At 39.3% G+C, this 18,483-nt stretch overlaps 1 protein-coding gene across 2 annotated transcripts in view; it reads left to right on the forward strand.

The window, feature by feature from the left end:
* Nucleotides 1–18,270, forward strand: part of map4k1 (mitogen-activated protein kinase kinase kinase kinase 1) — a 39,744-nt gene extending 21,474 nt beyond the window's left edge. For both annotated transcript variants that reach the window (XM_074641097.1, XM_074641096.1), the window contains 23 exons: nucleotides 195–257; nucleotides 1,295–1,376; nucleotides 2,138–2,254; nucleotides 3,254–3,335; nucleotides 4,010–4,062; nucleotides 4,322–4,368; nucleotides 4,445–4,489; nucleotides 5,265–5,285; nucleotides 5,858–5,903; nucleotides 6,402–6,555; nucleotides 7,690–7,790; nucleotides 8,804–8,845; nucleotides 9,457–9,535; nucleotides 9,633–9,709; nucleotides 11,306–11,366; nucleotides 11,670–11,772; nucleotides 11,885–11,943; nucleotides 12,563–12,666; nucleotides 14,062–14,239; nucleotides 14,999–15,067; nucleotides 15,559–15,651; nucleotides 16,075–16,201; nucleotides 17,735–18,270. In XM_074641097.1, the coding sequence (XP_074497198.1) occupies nucleotides 195–257; nucleotides 1,295–1,376; nucleotides 2,138–2,254; nucleotides 3,254–3,335; nucleotides 4,010–4,062; nucleotides 4,322–4,368; nucleotides 4,445–4,489; nucleotides 5,265–5,285; nucleotides 5,858–5,903; nucleotides 6,402–6,555; nucleotides 7,690–7,790; nucleotides 8,804–8,845; nucleotides 9,457–9,535; nucleotides 9,633–9,709; nucleotides 11,306–11,366; nucleotides 11,670–11,772; nucleotides 11,885–11,943; nucleotides 12,563–12,666; nucleotides 14,062–14,239; nucleotides 14,999–15,067; nucleotides 15,559–15,651; nucleotides 16,075–16,201; nucleotides 17,735–17,831 (1,900 nt within the window). In that variant the 3' untranslated portion in view covers nucleotides 17,832–18,270. The remainder of the gene's footprint in view (nucleotides 1–194; nucleotides 258–1,294; nucleotides 1,377–2,137; nucleotides 2,255–3,253; nucleotides 3,336–4,009; nucleotides 4,063–4,321; nucleotides 4,369–4,444; nucleotides 4,490–5,264; nucleotides 5,286–5,857; nucleotides 5,904–6,401; nucleotides 6,556–7,689; nucleotides 7,791–8,803; nucleotides 8,846–9,456; nucleotides 9,536–9,632; nucleotides 9,710–11,305; nucleotides 11,367–11,669; nucleotides 11,773–11,884; nucleotides 11,944–12,562; nucleotides 12,667–14,061; nucleotides 14,240–14,998; nucleotides 15,068–15,558; nucleotides 15,652–16,074; nucleotides 16,202–17,734) is intronic.
* The last annotated feature ends 213 nt before the right edge of the window (nucleotides 18,271–18,483 follow it).

An 18,483-nucleotide genomic window follows, 5' to 3' on the forward strand; every position in this document is an offset into this window, starting at 1 on the left:
TAGAGGTAAATATTGTACGTTTTACTCCACTACATTCGTCTGACAGCTTTGCTCTCCTCACTTGAAGATGGAAACACCAAAAACACTGCAGTCATTGGTTCAGCTTAGACCAGGCCTGTGTTTACGTATGTGACATTCATGCACTTTAATACAAACCCAAACATATTCTCATTAACTGTGTATTTGTCCTGCAGAGTCCTGTTTCTCATGTCCAAGAGCGGCTACCAGCCTCCTAAACTGAAGGACAAGTCTAAATGGTAAATAAAACACATTATATATAATCATTAAAGGGATAGTTCAGGTGTTTTGAAGTGGGGTTGTATGAGGTACTGATCCATAGTCAGTTTATTATTTACAGTAGATGACTGTCAACGCGCCACCAGTTTGGAGAAACAGACAGGAGTACCAGCATGGGAGCAAAGCAATGAACTGCTGTGGACGGGGGCAGCAGCACAACGGATTTTAGACACCTAAAAAAATCGATAGCAGTTTAAGTGTACACTATATTTAGAATATTTTCACTGCTTTACGTTACTGTCAGTCAGGTCTTTCTGACGGGAAACTGAACTGTTGTATCCATCTTTGCTCTCGCCAAAGCCACCAGACTCCATTGAAAAAAACTGTAATTTTACTTCGCAATAACACAAACACACTAACCGATCGAGGCAGCGGTAGACCAGCAACTCCCGTGTTCTGCGAGGTAAAACTTGTGTTTTTTCAATGGAGCCTGGTGGCTTTGAAGAGAGCATAGATAACAGCTTCAGTTCCCCATTGGAAACATAGACTGTATAGCTGTCTGACGGCGAGGTAAAGAAGTGAAAATATTCTAAATATAGCGTACACTTAAACTGATATTGACTTTTTTAATTGTCAAATCCGTTCTGCTGCTGCTCCCGTCCACAGCAGTACATTGCTGTGCTGGTACTCCTGTCTGTTTCTCTAAACTGGGGGCGTGCCGACCGTCATCTACTGTAGGTAATACACTGACTATGGATAAGTTCCTCATAAAACCCCACTTCAAAACTCTCAAACTATCCCTTTAAATCATGGGAGCAAATGGTTCCTACAGTATCAATCAAGCTGTTGCTGTCGGTGTTGCATTTATATTTACAGTCTTGATGAGATCTGAAGGTCAGATAAAGAAGCTTTGAGTATACAGGCCAACAACAAATGTAAATGTAAACCATAACATAATATAAACGGATTAATATGATCTAAATACAATCATCCATTATATATATATACAGTATATATGTGCTATTTTCTTACGTTCCAACGTGTCTCCTGTCTGCAGGTCCTCCATGTTTTATAGCTTTGTAAAGGCCATGCTGGTGAGGAACCCGAAGAAGAGACCCAGCGCCTCCAAGCTGCTCACAGTCAGTACTGCTCACATCCTTATGCTTAGTTCAGCTTTATATAGTGTTCGTTCTGCATCAAGTTAACCAGTCTATTGTGAATGTGTACGAGAAGACAAGCGGTCAGTCGAAGGTGGTGAATAATAATTATAGCTAATATTTTCTTGCATGATCTTGAAGATGTGATTTGTACACAAACTGTCACGAGGGACAGTTTGAAGGAGATATTACACAACTTAGAGCGGCTATAATTTATATTTTTATAACAACAATATATAAAAATGAATAAAGTGTGAAGAGGTTAACGCCCAGAAACGTCCCGAACACAGCCAAATAAGAAAACACAGTCGAAGGGCTGCAGCGTCTCTGCAGATACAGACACCACCACACACTTCTAGTGGGTCAGAAGTGATGATTGAGAAGGATTACTTTTGTAGTCTATACATAATTTTTTAGGAGAATCCTACTCATTGTGCCGATGGTGATATATCAGTGTTGTGTTCATAACTTCTTTTACGCTTATATATTGCATGTTTAAAACAACAGTTGACTTGTGCTCAGTCTTCTTGTATTAAATAACTACTGACTAACTGTCATCTAGTCTCAGTCAGGTGTGAGTCTTTCTTCCGTCTTGGCTTCCTGTAAGCTTTCTCTATACTTGGACTGGACTGAGCTGGTCTTTATCATCTTCATCATCTTACTACTGCTTACTCACCGTTTCTGTTGTCTCTCTCTCTCTCTCTCCCTCTCCATCCTTTGCTTCCGGTGTCTCCTCTCTGCAGAACACATTTCTGACCCAGCAGTGCCTGAACCAGGAGCTGACCCTGGACCTGCTGGAGAAGTTTCGACACCCTGAGAAACTGAAGACCTGCCTGGTGACGGAGGACGACGACATGGAGGTCTCAACCACATTCTTACTAACACTTTATTTGATAAACTTTAGATGAAGCTCTCTATAGATATTCTGTTCAATCACGATTCCACCTTAAAGGGGCTCTATGTAAGAATCAGAAATTGCTTGTTAACAGTGACACCTGTGGCTGTTAAGTAAACGACAGTCAGCGTCCTGTTGCTCGCGCTCGTGTTCGCACTACGTAGACGTCCGCGAGCATCGGACAAAACAGTGAGGCGACACACACGAGACTGAACGTGATTGACAGGCATCATGTTGATAAATGTTAGCAACATTAGCAGCTAAAACCACAACATCACTATAGATTTCACATGCTTGGCAGTAATGTTAGCTCACCAAACGAAGGTCCCTCTGTGAATCAAAGGCCCGGTCGATGTTGATCCTTGTTTTCTCCCCGACGTCAATCACATTCCTGTTTTACGAGATGGGTTTTGCTAGATATAACTTTGTTTTTTTGTGCTTCTGTGGAGCTTGTGTTAGAGTCTGAGTTGTGGTGGAGGCTGGTCGTTTGTTGGCGTTAGAGGACTCCATTTCTAACCGAACGTTAGCTATGGTTGCACACTGTAAGCCCTGCAGCAGAGCTGAAAATAAAGGCACTCGCAAGCGTGCATGATGTCACATCCATTGTATTTTCCCAGAAAAAACGTCCCAGGTTCTTCACATTAAAAGCAGTCTACAGGCTGATAGAGGAAACCCAGAAAGTCGCGTAAGGTTAAGTTATAACCTGTTCACACATTGGCAATAAAAAATGATTAATACACATTAATACGTGTAAAAACTTACATACAGTCCCTTTAATTTAGTCATTATAGATGAGTTTGTTTTTGCTCATTGCTTTTTGTGTGTTTAACTCGACTTTGCACTTGAAATGAAACTTTAATATAAATTATATATATATATTTTTGCCAACTGGTGGCGAGGGTGTCTGTCACAGGTGAGATTATAGACCCTGATAATGAACCACATGTTTTCTTGTTGATTTAAGGTGGCGCTGCCTGGATCTTTGAAGAGGATCCAGTCTATCAACAAACACAACCGGGCAGAGAGGACCAGCTCTGACATTAGCTGTAAGAAAACAAACTTTACACTTTGATGAACCTTTTAAGACCAAACACATCCGATTTTTTGGCATGATGCTGAGTTTTAAGAAATTTGCTTAAATACATTTACGGTTTCATAACATGTACAGTACATAAGGGTAATCAAAAATAATTTATAATCTATTTTCTGTAATCTGTTAACTGTTTTGTGATTCATGACAGCAAAACTAGCAATAGCTGGTAAAGGTGGAGCTCATTTTAACTACTTCATATTTTTATATTAAGTTAAAATATATACAAAAATAAATACAAAATATCTAACCAGGTAGTAGTGACTAATAATATTTAAATAAATGTAAAACATTATTATTATTAATATTAATATTGTTATTATTATTATTATTATTATTATTATTATTATTATTATTATTATTATTATTATTATTGTTATTATTATTATTATTATTGTTATTATTATTATTATTATTATTATTATTATCATTATTATTATTATTATTATTATTATTATTATTATTATTATTATTCCAGGCATCATTTCACTCACTGTTGCTCTCTTTATTTATTGGATGATAAGAATGCACATTTATTCTGCTCATATTGAAGTTTCTCTGGATACATTAAATGAAACGTTGATGTAAAAAGTGTTGTTATGTTAAATAGTTTTTCTTGTGTTTGCTCAGTGGAACAGATTTACACTCAGAGGCCTATGAAGAAAGAATCACCAAACGCAACAGTAAGTTTAGGACTCATTTAGTACTTAGTACTACAGAAGTACTTCTTAGACTTACATCCATACATTACACACACGTCTGCATCATATATACTTTACATACTGAAAACATATTTGTATGAATCTATGCACACAAAATATACATATACTACAAACATGTGCATGTATATATCTGTACTGTATGTACTATTTGCATGCATGCATGTACTCATTGGCTGTAACCTCTTTTACAAATAGAGATCATTTCATGTGTTTTTTCCAGTTAAGACCTTCACCGGGATACACCGGCAGCAGCAAGAGTCCAGTGAGGTAAAAGACGGATCACAGACGGATTTAAAACATTAAATATCTGATTAAGATACTGAACCTCTCTCTTCTGTTTCAGGGATCAGGACACAGACTCAGACGACGACTATGATGACGTGGATATGTAAGAAAACATCATGTTTAATAAAGTACCACATTGTTGTTTAAATAATAGACTGAATTTAAACTGTTAGGTAACATTTGGAATTAAATACATTACAGATGATCGTGTGAAAAATGTCCAGCGGTGGAAGAAATACTAATTTACTTACGGAAAACTAGCAATACAACAGAGTCAAAGTCATACTCACGTAAAAGTACAAAAGTATTAGCATCAAAATATACTTAAAGTGCCAAAAGTAAAATTTAATTATGCAGAATTATGTATATTATAATACTGGATTATTATTATTATTGATGCATTAATATGTTCATCACTTTAATGTTGCAGCTGGTGAAGGTGGGATAATTTTAATTACTTTAAATAATGCTGGGTAGTTTAATCAAAATAATACATCATATTTTAATAGTTGATTTATGTTTTATATTATTAATCTAAATCTGCAAAGTAACTAAAGTTATCAAACAAATGTATTGGAGTAAAATGTATTTCCCTCTGAGATGTAGTGGAGTAGAAGTATAGAATAGCATAAAGTGGAAATACTAAGTACAAGTACATGAAAATGTACTTTAAGTACAGTACTTGAGTAAATATACTTGGTTAAATTCCATCACTGAAAATGTATTTATTTAGTAATTTCTTAAAGTTCAGGATAAGAGCCACCGCAGAAATATTTAACAGTGCTTTTGACTTTATTGCAGCAATTTCCCTGTTTTTTTCTCTTCATGTACAGTCATTTAAAATAGAGTACTCTGACATTTCCTTTTGTCCTCCTCAGCCCTACGATACAAAAAAACAGGTTAGTCTCAATTAACAAAAACTCACATGTGTATTAATGTGTATTTGTATCATTAAAGAGATAGTTCAGGTGTTTTGAAGTGGGGGTGTATGAGATACTGATCCACAGTCAGTGTATTACCTACAGTAGATGGAGTTTGGAGAAACAGACAGGAGTACCAGTACAGGAGCAAAGCAACGTACTGCTGTGGACGTGGGTAGCAGCATAAAACGCATTTTAGACACCTAAAAAAATCTGTTTAAGTGAACGCCGGTTTACCTCGCCATCAAGAGAGCCTAGATGGACTTGTCAGCTTCAGTTCCCCCCTTTGGGCCGTCTGCTGGCAAGTTAAAGTGGTGAAAATATTCTAAATATAGCGTACACTTAAACAGATTTTTTTAGGTGTCTAAAATGCGTTTTGCTTGCTCCCGTGCTGGTAGTCCTGTCTGTTTCTCCAAACTGGGGTCGTGCTGACCGTCATCTACTGTAGGTAATACACTGACAACAGATCAGTACCTCATACAACCCCACTGCAAAACACCCGAACTATCCCTTTAACACCCGGACTGAACCAACACTCTCTCTGCCAACAGTCTCATAATGCGAGCTGATGAAACTCCTCCTCCGCTTCCTCCAAAGGTGATTACTGACAGATAACTGAATCTGTACATGAAACATGATTTTATATGTGTGTTTATTACGCTGACAGGGCTGTGTATTCTAAGCCAAAGCCTTATTATTTACATTAAAACATTTATTGCCTGTTAATATTTTGGTTATTGGATTTGATCACATTCATTTGAACTGTAAGGTGTTTTTCTATATGCATGCTCATTCATTTTTCAGACAGTTTTGAGTTTTTGCATTTTTGTTGTTTTAGTAATAGACAGTGGTGGAAGAAGTATACAGATCCTTTAGTAGAAGTACTAATACCACACTGAAAATACTCCACTAATAAGTCCTGCATTCAAAATATGACTTAAGTAAAAAGTATTATCAGCAAAATGTACTTAAAGTATTTAAAGTAAAAGTATTGATCTTCTACCGGCTCTGTCATTTTAACTAGTTTTGGATAAGAGTTAGTTTATTCTGTTAGAAGAAGACACTCAGCATGTCGGTATGTTTCCGTGTGTGCAGCCCAAAGCTCGGACCAGCTCTGAGGAAAGCATGGCGGGGGAGGATGATCGGTTGAGGAAGCCCAGCTCCCTGTACGCCCCCACACCTCTCATCAGGACCTCCAGCGGGACGCAGGTCCGACCGGCGCCAAAACCACGATCCTCACGACACTCAGGTGAGCTGCCTCACCTGTATACTGCACTCAAGTATGAAATATGATAGACACAATATAGTGTTTGTTTTCACAATAATAGCGAACATTAAAGGGACTGTTTGTAACTTCTTACACGTATAAATCAATCCGGGTCGGTGTCCCATGCGCGCTCGCGTGTGGCTACGCTGTTCAGACTCAGACTCCAACACAAACTACACGCAAAGTTCTATCTAGTGAAGCCCGTCTGTTAAACAGTGTTGGCCGCGGTCGGAGGACGCGGGGGAGACCGTAGCTTTGGTCTCCAGGGCCGGAGTCTCTGCTCCTCTCCTTGCCTGCCTGCCTTCACTGACAGCTCGCTCCACCTCACGTGCATGCGCGCACACTCCACACTGCAGAAGAGTTAGTTTAGCTCTGAGAATATCTAGTGAATGTACAGCGGATGTTTGTGCAGAAATAAATGCTGCAGCTCCTCCAGACCAACAGAGGTTTCCCGTGTCTTGTGAAGTGACGGGGCTCCACAGAGAGAAACGTTATCGTCTCCGACCAAAACTCCGGTGTCTCCCCTGTTCTCTCCGGCCACGGCTGAGGCACGGCTGAGGCAGGGAAAGCCAACACTAGGATCAGCATTGATTCATGGAGAGACCTTCGTCTGGTCAGCTAACATTACTGCCAAGCAGCTGAAATATAGAGTGATATTGTGGTTTTAGCTGACGTGTGTCGCCTCACTGTGTTGACAGATGCTCGCTCACATTCAGGTAGCGCGTGCACACGGGCGAGCGCGAGCAACAGGACACTGACTTTCGTTGACTTAACGGGTGTCGCTGTTACAACCAATTTCTGATTCTTACAAACAGTCCCTTTAAAGGAGAACTGATTAAGTGATCTAACTTAATCAGGATAAACAGGAAGTTAGTTCCAGTTTCATCCTCACATCCACTCACACAGAAACAAATTAATTAATCGGTTCAGAAAATTTAAATTTCCAAAATGTGCATTTTGTGTGTGTGTGCGTGTGCGTGTGTGTGTGTGTGTGTGTGTGTGTGCGTGTGCGTGTGCGTGTGCGTGTGCGTGTGCGTGTGCGCGTGTGTGTGTGTGTGTGTGTGTGTGTGTGTGTGTGTGTGTGTGTGTGTGTGTGTGTGTGTGTGTGTGATCCAGACCCGTTGTCCCTCCCTGTCCAGCTGATTGAACACCCGTCAGACCTTGTTCCTCCTGAGCTCCCCCCTAAAGGCATCCGCAGACGGCGACCCCCATCAAAGGTACAGCTGTGACTAACTGTGCCGGTACACCAGTGGTGGAATGTAACTAAGTACATTTACTCAAGTACTTAAGCACAAATGTGAGGTACTTTACTTGAGTCTTTTCTTTTCATGGCACTTTATATTTCTACTCCGCTACATCTCAGTGGGAAATATTGTTACTTCTTACTTCACTACATTTATTTGACAACTTTATTAACTTTACAAGTTAAGATTTTTACATACAAAAGATATTTAAAGTTTATAAAAATATGTTGTTTTGTTATAAATTAAACTCCCCAACAGTTTATACAAGTACAGCTGAAACAATTAGTCGATTGATTAATTCGTCGATTGACAGAAAATTAAGTACATAATCAAGTTCCAGCTTCTCATACCGGAGAATTGCTGTTTTTTTCTTTACATTATTTAATTAATTTAAATTTTTATAGTTGAGGTTTGGACTGTTGGTTGGACAAAACCAACATTTTGACAACATTTCTCACTATTTTCATTATTTTTACAAACCAAACAATCAATCGATTAATGGAGAAAATAATCAGCAGATGAATCCATAATGAAAATAATCATGAATTAATAGTTCAAAATGAGCTCCAGCTCCAACGACAACAGTAAAATCCTGCTTTTACATTCATGCATGAGTAATAATAATGTAATGATAAAATATATTATAGATCAGTTACAGTTTAAATACTTTAAGTACATTTCCCTGATTATACTTACATACTTTTACTTGTATAACATTTTGAATTCAGTGCTTTTACTTGGAACAGAGTCTTTTTACAGTGTGGTATTAGTACTTTTACTTTAGTAAAGGATCTGAATACTTCCTCCACCACTGGTGTACACAAGCTACTATTAGTGTTGTGTAGAAGACACGGAAATAGTTAAAATAAGAGAAAGTAGAGATGAAATACAGGTGTAATAGAAACGAAATGGTTAAGATTAATCAGATTCTAATCTTCATCTTCTGTCCTTCACACTCATCATGATCTTTTCCTCTTTGTTCTCAGGATCCGGTTGAATGTGCCAGCCCCGTCATGAAGAAACCTCCTGTGAGTTTCCTGTCGTTTCTACCTCTTTAATTCCAGAGAATATCCAAGTTTTATTCTTGTTAATTTACCACCTTAATCTCAGAGCATATCCATGTTTTTTTCTCGTTAATTTACCACTTTAATCTCGAAAATTTTTGGTTTTTTTCTCTGAATATTCACCCCCTCCCCCGGCCCCCGTAATTATTATTATTTTACCTAAAATGGCCCCAAAACGCCATCACAGTTCATAGTTAACACTCAAATAATCACATCCATTCACTGTGTCAATAAATATACAAATATTGTGTATTTTGTATACAGGAAGTGCAGTTTGGGTTTTTACTTAATAGTAACGTTTGAGGAATACATGTAAACACGTTGTCCAAAAGCTTCTATAGAAAGAAAGAAATACACATAATCATGAAGTACATTTTCAGTATATACGTGTTGTGCATAAATTACACATATAAATGTGACGCCTTTGTAGGTTATTGGTCTTAAAACTGATAATAATCTCATTGTCCTTTACCATTAAAACATTATTCATTTTGTAGGAGTACTCCATGTGTTTATTTGTTGATAAAGCTCATAAATCTCTCTCTCTCTCTCTCTCTCTCTCTCTCTCTCTCCAGGTCTACTTTAAAAAGATCTTCCATGGCTGCCCTCTCAAAATAAACTGCTCCACGACCTGGGAGAACCCAGCTACCAAAGGTTGTCTCATCCATCGAATAAAGCTGCTCTCTCTCATCTTATCAAAGTTGTGTTTTATGTGTCTGACCAGCCTGTGTTTCCTCTCTCTCTCCCTCAGACCAGCATCTGATCCTGGGGGCGGAGGAAGGGATCTACACCCTGAACCTGAGCGGCTCGGAGGCCACGATGGAGCTGGTACGACTTTTATTATCTAATTAATACACATTAATGTTTTACAATCTGTGGCCTGTAAACAACAGGTGAGTTGTGAGGAGACTGAAGTGAGTTAATGGTAATATTTTGTGGCCAACCTTTTATTCCTTGTTGTTACTAAAGTACTGTACTTGTACTTTACTTGAGTATGTCCATTTTATGCTACTTTCTACTTCTACTCCACTACATCTCAGAGGGAAATATTGTACTTTTTACTCCACTACATTTATCTGACAGCTTTAGTTACTGTTCCTGTCCAGTGAAAACCAGGTGTTTCCAGATGTTGAATGTTTGTGATAAACTGAAGGATGAAGTGTTCCTTTATGTGTTGAGAAAATCCTTCTGAAGCTAAATAAACTCTTTAAAAAGCCTCTCGGATCAGCTGGAAAATGCATCGTCACAAAGCTGAAAACAGGTTGACTTTTTAGAGATATGTGGTTCTCACAGGACAGCGACGCTACAAACACATGATGATCTTATAGACCATGATGCATTGCTGTAGATTAAACTAACCAACAGGATATAAAGGAGTTAAAATTAGTACAGTGTGAAGGATCTGGCGGCATCTAGTGGTGAAGTCGCAGATTGTAACCAGATGAAACTTCTCCCGTGTGCTAAAGAAAACATACTTATTAAAGGGACTATTTGTAACTTTCAGAAAGGCTTGTTAACAGCGACACCTGTGGCCGTGAAATCAACGACAGTCAGCGTCGGGCTCGCGCTTGCTCGCTCTAAATATACCTGAACGAGCATCACTCAAAACAGTGAGGCGACAGACGTCAGCTAAAACCACAATATCACTCTATATTTCAGCTGCTTGGCAGTAATGTTAGCTGACCAGACGAAGGGATCTCCATGAACATGATTTAGATCTGATCCTAGTGTTGGCTTTTCCTGCCTCAGCGCAGGCTGAGGTAGCGGGGCTCCGCAGCATGTCTCCCTGCTCTCTCTGCCCGCAGCCGGAGAGAGCAGGGAGACACCGGCACCCGGTCGGTAACGAGACAACAACGTAACTCTCTGCAGATCCCCGTCACTTCACAAGACACGGGAAACCTCTGTTGGTCTGGAGGAGCTGCAGCATTTATTTCTGCTGAAACGTCCCCTGTGCATTCACTAGATATTCTCAGAGCTAAACTAACTCTTCTGCAGTGTGGAGTGAGCATGCGTTCAGGTCTAGAGGTGGAGCGAGCTGAGCGAGAACGCGCGCTCTGTCTGAGTGAAGGCAAGCAGGCAGAGGAGGAGAGGCAGCAGCCACACGCGAACGCGCATATGCGAGCGCGCATGTGTCCCGACCCGGTACATTTATACGCTTAAAAAGTTACAAACAGTCCCTTTAATATTATATTCCATTTCTGATAAAAGAGCCCCCACGATGCTACACACTGTTCCTTTAAACATCAACATACACATTAATGCAGCAGTAATATTAATCCAGAAACATCAGATATCATAGTTAAACACTGACAGGGAACATTTTACTGCGACATCAACACTTTTACTTCTTCCAGCACTGGCCTGACATTATTTAAATAAGTCACACTTGAAAGACTGAACATATGTCTTCTGTTTCTCTTTCAGTTGTATCCAGGGAAGTGTACCTGGATCTACACCATCAGTAACGTCCTCATGTCCGTATCAGGTAAATTAAATAAGAACTGGATCCTCATGTAGTTTCTCTGGGAGCTTCCTGAAAACAGATAAGACACTTTAGTTTAAGGAACATTTTGAAGAGCTGCTAACAAAGACGTGTTTTTATTAACAGCTCAAAGGATTTATTTCTGGTGTAACCTTTAAAGGGATAGTTCTGGTGTTTTGAAGTGGGGTTGTATGAGGTACTTAACTATGTCAGGTGGTTCGGAGTCTCCAAACTGTCCGTAGTTCTGAATGTGAGTGATTCTCTGTCTACTTGTGTGATAAAATAAACGTTCTTGTGTGTTTACAGGTAAATCTTCGCAGCTCCACTCCCATACAATGAAGGAGTTGTACGAACAGGCTCGGAGAGACCAGAGGATGGTTTCCTTGCCGACTCACAGACTGTTACCAAGGTAACACAAGACTATCTCTCTCTTTTGTTTGAAAAGTTTTGTCTAAAAAAGAACACATTTGCTCGTGCCAGTTATAAACTATATTATATGTATATATATGTTTTGTCTTCAGGAAATTTGCAGTGACGAGTAAAATCCCTGATACCAAAGGCTGCAAGACCTGCGCAGTTGGTGAGACAAAATACTGAATTATGGCAACAACAAAAATCATGTTGGATGGTTTAGTTTTATGTCTGTGCAGAGACTATTTTTGTTTTACATACTATTACGTAATTTCCTTCACTGCAATAGTGTGTGTTCAGAAGCTATTGTTTATTTATTTTGCACAAATTAAGATTACACAAACATAAAACAAATACATAATAAACAATTCAGGAAGAGGCAAAAAAACCACTGGGCTTATTTGAACCTCCACTTAAATAGTGTTAAAATTTCACAATGTTGTGACCGTCTAATAATGTTGTGGGTGGGTTTACATTTGAGTTAGTTGAAAGCCCGGTGCATCACATACAGTCGCTAAAGGGCGCCTCCGTGCGTCAGTATCAGACGCCGAGGGGGGCTTACCAAACGGCGGTATTTGATGAGTTGTGAGTGAGAACGTGTCGGGCAAACAGGAGCAGATCAGAAAAGAATATACTTATCAATCATAGTGAATTAGAAACAAACTCTCTGATATGAGCCTGCTTCAAATAAAGGCCCTCTGTGGTTGAGGTAATAAACTATATTAACAACAGTAAATGAAGCAGATTGCTGTACAGTAGACTGTGTTGACCTGGTTTGTCTCCTGCAGCAGGTAGCATGCATGGAGGCTGCGTGTTCCTGTGTTGCGGTCTGGAGGCCAGCGTGGTGCTGCTGCAGTGGTACGAGCCCATGCAAAAATTCATGCTCATTAAGGTACGTGGAGAAACAAAACCTTGTATTGTTCTGTTCTCTTAATATTTCAGGTGAGGTCACTGAGGTTAATCAGTGTCCAAAAAAATGACAAAACTGGATCCTTTTCAATGTAAGCAGGGTGTACTGTTCAGCTGTTAAATGAGAAAGTGTGCTCCGGCTGGTGGGCGGTGCATGGTGTTTCCTCAACAGATCTCAATATGGCTGCCGGGTCACAAACTTTCTCATCTTACAGCTAAACAGTACACTACAAGATGATTCTGAGAACATTTGAGGAGAGAAATAGGCATCAGTACTGCCTAGTTTGACCATTTGGTCGGAGGTTGAGAGTGATTGACAGCTGCTCAGAGACGGCAAGGCTCCAGCTCGGCTCTGATTGGTTGTTTTCCTCCGGTCTGTGAAATCTTGCAGATGCTGTTAGGAGCACCGGAGGACACAGAAGGACATGATTTTGTTCAGATTACCTGTCTCATGTACTACTGTCAGGATATTGTGACCGTTTTATAAAAATAAGTGTTTTTAATCATATTTGCTCCATTTCTACCCGTTGCTGCTTTAAGTACTATTTTGAGGTACTTGTACTTGACAGTAGCCACTCCGCATTATGATGATGAATCTCAAATATTTTCATTTAAATGTCTGTTGAACCACTATCTATCGCCAACTGAGGAAACACAATGGTGATTGAGCTTAAGCCCCACTAATGAGAGTACTGCAATATTTATATGTTTGCAGTATTATGAACTGGGTGTCTGGTGACATTCCCGGAAAAGACGCTGGAGTACACAATTCTGAAAACTTGAAGCTCATGACCATAGAAATATAATATACGTCTAAGCTCATGTATTAACAAAAAGACTCCAGGCTGCTAAACTCTGAGCACAGTTCCATCGTTATCACTCAAATGTTGGTGTGTTTTCATGTATGACTGTATCACACTCTCAGCCGTGTCTCTTCCTGTAAAATGTTCTGCTGCCCTGCCTGAAGGTCGTATATTAAAAGAGAGAGTAAACAGGAACACTATAACAAACTGTGATGAAGGAAAACCTGTGAATTCATGATGAAAATACAACGACATGTGCAGGTTGAGATGACGTATTGAGCTCATCTTTGTCTTTATTGGGCTGTTATCGCTGACCACAGCTAATAAAACGACTGCTAGCGGGGAAATAAAGCATTTTATGGTCACTATTAAATTTAAGAGTTAGCTTTTAGACCTTTGACCATGAAATGGTTTTGAGAACAGACCCTCGGTTAAACACCAAGCTGTGGCTAAACAACCGCAGGTTTAAGTGTCCTTGAATCAAACCTGTCTGCTTCGCTCGCTGCTCTGTGTGAGATAAAAAACACCCAAAGATGTTTGACAGGAGATTAAACTGTTGACTTTTATGTTTGCAGAATTTTGATTTCCCGCTGCCCAACCCTCTGCGGGTGTTTGAGATGGTGACGGTGCCCCAGCAGGAGTACCCGCTGGTGTGTATCGGCGTCTCTCGGGGGTCCAGCCCCAACCTGCCCGTCTCTGTAGAATACATCAACCTCAACTCCAACACGTCCTGGTTCACCAACTCTGGCCTGGGTACGTTGATTTACGTCCATTATAAAGACTTTAACTACAAACACAACAACACGATCCGCAGCATTTAATTCATCCTTTAAATCTCTATCTCTCTTTACTTCAGTGTGTTGGCTGTTTTATTCGTTCATAATCTACCAACAGATTATAGATTTAGCTCAGTGAACATTTCTAGAAATAATTTCATTTGTTGAGTTAAACATCAGCGGTCGTAGCCAGAATCAGAGTTAAAAGGGATAGTTTGGATCGTTTGGACCTGAACTATCTCTTTAAGCATAAGTTAGCGAAGAGGAAAGAGGTCAAAATCTGGATGAAAACATAAATATTCCTTAATTTATCATATTAGTATTCCATTGTTCATCGTATTATTCAAGATGTTTGACAGTCAGACACAACACCTTGACATTTGATGCCGTTGTTTTTTGTTGTTGGTGTTGGTGCTGTGTCTGTGTCTGTTGTTTATTATTTATTCTACATTTTGGATCCCCATTAACTTCCACAAGGTGGTCGCTAGTCGTCCTGGGATCTGCACAAAAACATGTATTGTATTGTATTATTTAACAGTATATTAAATAATAAAAAAAACTAATTTAAATCACAGTTTCAATAAAACAAGCCAAATTTAAGGATCAGAAAATACGTGAAATGGTTCTAAAATGTAAATAAAAACAACAACCGTCACAAATCCACAGCAGGAACAACAACAACAACAACAATAATAATAATAATTAATATTATAATAATGTTTGTGTGTTCTTACAGAGAGAGCTTGCCCAGATGTAGTTCAAGTAAACCAGTTAAACAGTAGCTCGCTGCTCGTCCTCCTAGAAAGTAAGTATTAACGTCTGTCATTAATATTACAGTACTCACAATACTGAAAATGTTTCAGGTACACAACAACACAAATATCTGTATGTACCTAATTCTGTTATATCATGGTATTATGGGATTATTGTGGTGTTACGGAGTCATATTTCTGCAGCAGCTTCTTGTAACTTTAGATACTTTGACTCACTGTTTGCCTGCTTACATCTCTGTATACTTATATTTTACATTTATTCCTATTTACATTACAGTTTATTCACTTTGAAATTACTGTACACCTGTTTACCACAAACACACATTATTATATTTAATATATGATATATTTTATCCCTATATTTGAACCTCTGCTCTATTTTGTGTCTTAGATTCTCATTTTTACTTGCATGTTTTTTTTCTTTTTATACATATTTAATGTCTCTGGATCTATAATAGTAAACTCTGCATTATATACTGTGTACTTGTACTGCTATACAATCTGAGGTATCTCTCCTCCACAGAGTCGGTACATATAGTCGGTCTGGATGGGGAGTCGAAGAGCAACAGGCCTCCGACACATGAGACCACCTTCTCTCACGATGTTGAGTCTATAGGTGAGAACATTTACTCAAGAGTATATTAACTATAAGTACTGTACTTAAGTACAAATTTGAGGTACTTTACTAGAGTATTTTCATTTTATGTTACTTTCTACTTCTACTCCTCTAAACTGAAGGATGAAGTGTTTCTTTATGTGCTGAGAAAATCCTTCTGAAGCTAAATAAAACACTGACAGGGAACATTTTACTGCACAATGAGTACTTTTACTTCTTTAAATACATTTAACTGATAATACTTTTACTTAAGTATGGTTTTGAATGCATGATTTCTACTATGCATTAGTGGAGTACTTTCAGTGTATTTGTACTGTTACTTCAGTAAAGGATCTGAATACCTGTTCCACAGCTGCTGACCAGCGTTGGTTATTAATGTAGATGATTAAAGCTCAGCTTTGACTCTCTGTTCTGTCTGTTCAGTGTATTTTGAGGACACGCTGCTGGCGGTGTGGCGTCACGGCTGGCAGAGGAGAGGACAAGGTTTCACTGAGCTGCTGGAGGAAACCACCGACCACAGAAAGATCTACAGACTGGTGCAGTCAGACAGGTACAGCATGCTGCGTGATTGCTCTGAGTTTTAGTTCGTTTCTCTTGTATTTGTCTGTTGTTGCTAATACCAACTAATAAACAGCAGCAGTATTTTAGACACCTGAAAAAATCAATATCAGTTCATGGTAGGGCTGTCAATCGATTCAATATTTAATCATGATTAATCGTAAATTAATGGCACATTTTTTATCTGTTCAAAATTGTACCTTAAAGGGAGATTTGTCAGGTATTTAATACTCTTATCAACATGGGAGTGGACAAATATGCTGCTTTATACACTTCAATCAATTACCAACACAAAACAATGACAGATATTGTCCAGAAACCCTCACAGGTACTGCATTTAGCATAAAACAATATGCTCCAATCATAACATGGCAAACTGCAGCCCAACAGGCAACAACAGCTGTCAGTGTGTCAGTGTGCTGACTTGACTATGACTTGCCCCAAACTGCATGTGATTATCATAAAGTGGGCATGTCTGTAAAGGGGAGACTCGTGGGTACCTGTAGGAGCCAAAGAATTATGCTGACACATACTGAGGTTGTGGCGTAATTCACTTTTAGGAACACTAGGTGGCACTGTGTTAATTGCCTGACCCAGCCACAGGTATATAGGTAGGAAGTGTGGTGTTGATGTAAGGGTTTAGCCTGGAAGGACAAAGGGTTTTTGACCGCAGTGACGCTGATTGATTGCCGTGTTGTGTTGTTTGGCTTGTTGTTATGGAAACCGGACTTTCTTCTTTATTAAACTATCACAAATAAATGGACTGTTATTCCGAAACCAATGAGCGGCCTAAGGATCGGTTTTGTTCAGCAAAACATGCAGCTAAAGGTAACATCACCAGCGAAAAGCGCGTCAGTCCAGGGCTAATCACCTCAGTAGCTAAAGGAATAGACTTAGCTCCTACAGTACCCATAGAACCCATTTTCATTCACATATCTGGAGGTCAGAGGTCAAGGGACCCCTTTGAAAATGGCCATGACAGTTTTTCCTCTCCAGAATTTAGCGTAAGTTTGGAGCGTTATTTATCCTCCTTCATGACATGGTATGACATGGTTGGTACCGATGGATTCCTTAATCCGCAAAGTGAATTAATGCGTTAAAACAAATTTGCGTTAATGCGTTATTATCGCGTTAACTTTGACAGCCCTGGTTTAAGTGTACATTATATTTAGAATATTTTCACTGTTTCACCTCGCCATCAGACAGCCCTTTCCACCAGAGAACTGAAGCTCTCCTCAAAGCCACCAGACTCCATTGAAAAAAACTGTATTTTTACAGAAGAACAGAACACGGGAGTTGCTGGTCTACCGCTGCCTCGATCGGTTAGTTGGTTTGTGTGACTTTGGTTAGTTTGGATTCACACAACACAAACAAACTAACCGAAAACGACAGGGTTGTACGGGGTACTATGGATAAGTGCCTCATACAATCCCACTTCAAAACACCCAAACTATCCCTCTAAGATCCTCATTGAGTTTACGAAGGTTTAAACTCCACCTTGACCTCCCTGACCTTCTCCCTGCAGGATGGTCGTCTTGGAGATGCGTCAGACGGAGGACCACTCAGGTCTGTCCAACCTGTACGTCCTGGAAATCGCTGAGAACTACGTCATGCTGCCCTGACTCTCCTGTCTGCTGGCGCAGGGCATCATGGGAAACTCCCACTTGTATATGAACGCCGCCACGCAGGAATCTGTCATCATTAACTCTGACGGGCGCGGACGCCACAGTATTTGATTTTCTAACGGGAGGATGTTGCTTTTCCATACTGACCAGAGAGGATTGTTGTGTTTATCCCTCCAGTATGGGGGAGTCTGCTCTTATTTATGCTGATTTCAACTTGTGAGATCCAGAACGACGTCCAGAATCCAGACGGCTGAGAAAAACCTGTGAAGGAAGGTCCTCCTCCAACACTAAAGAGGAGGAGTATCTACTGAAATATAGACGATGGCTTCCAGAAGATGCCACATTAAAGGACTGGATGGACTCATGCTGTGTAGTTTGTAACCTGAGATAAACACTTCTCACTGCCGTTACTTTGTAATAAAGTTAATTAACACAAGATGATGTGAATTGTACTGATCATGGAGTTGAAGCAGTTAATGTGAACATACTATTATTATTATTAATAATAGCATTATTATTATTGGTATTATTAATAACAACATTATTATTTGTATTAATATAATAATAGGCTAATAATAATAATAATGATATTATTAATTATAGCATTATTATTATTATTAATAACAGCATTATTATTTGTATTAATATA

This window comes from Sebastes fasciatus, chromosome 7 (genome assembly GCF_043250625.1).
Source record: "Sebastes fasciatus isolate fSebFas1 chromosome 7, fSebFas1.pri, whole genome shotgun sequence".
Lineage (NCBI taxonomy): Eukaryota > Metazoa > Chordata > Actinopteri > Perciformes > Sebastidae > Sebastes > Sebastes fasciatus.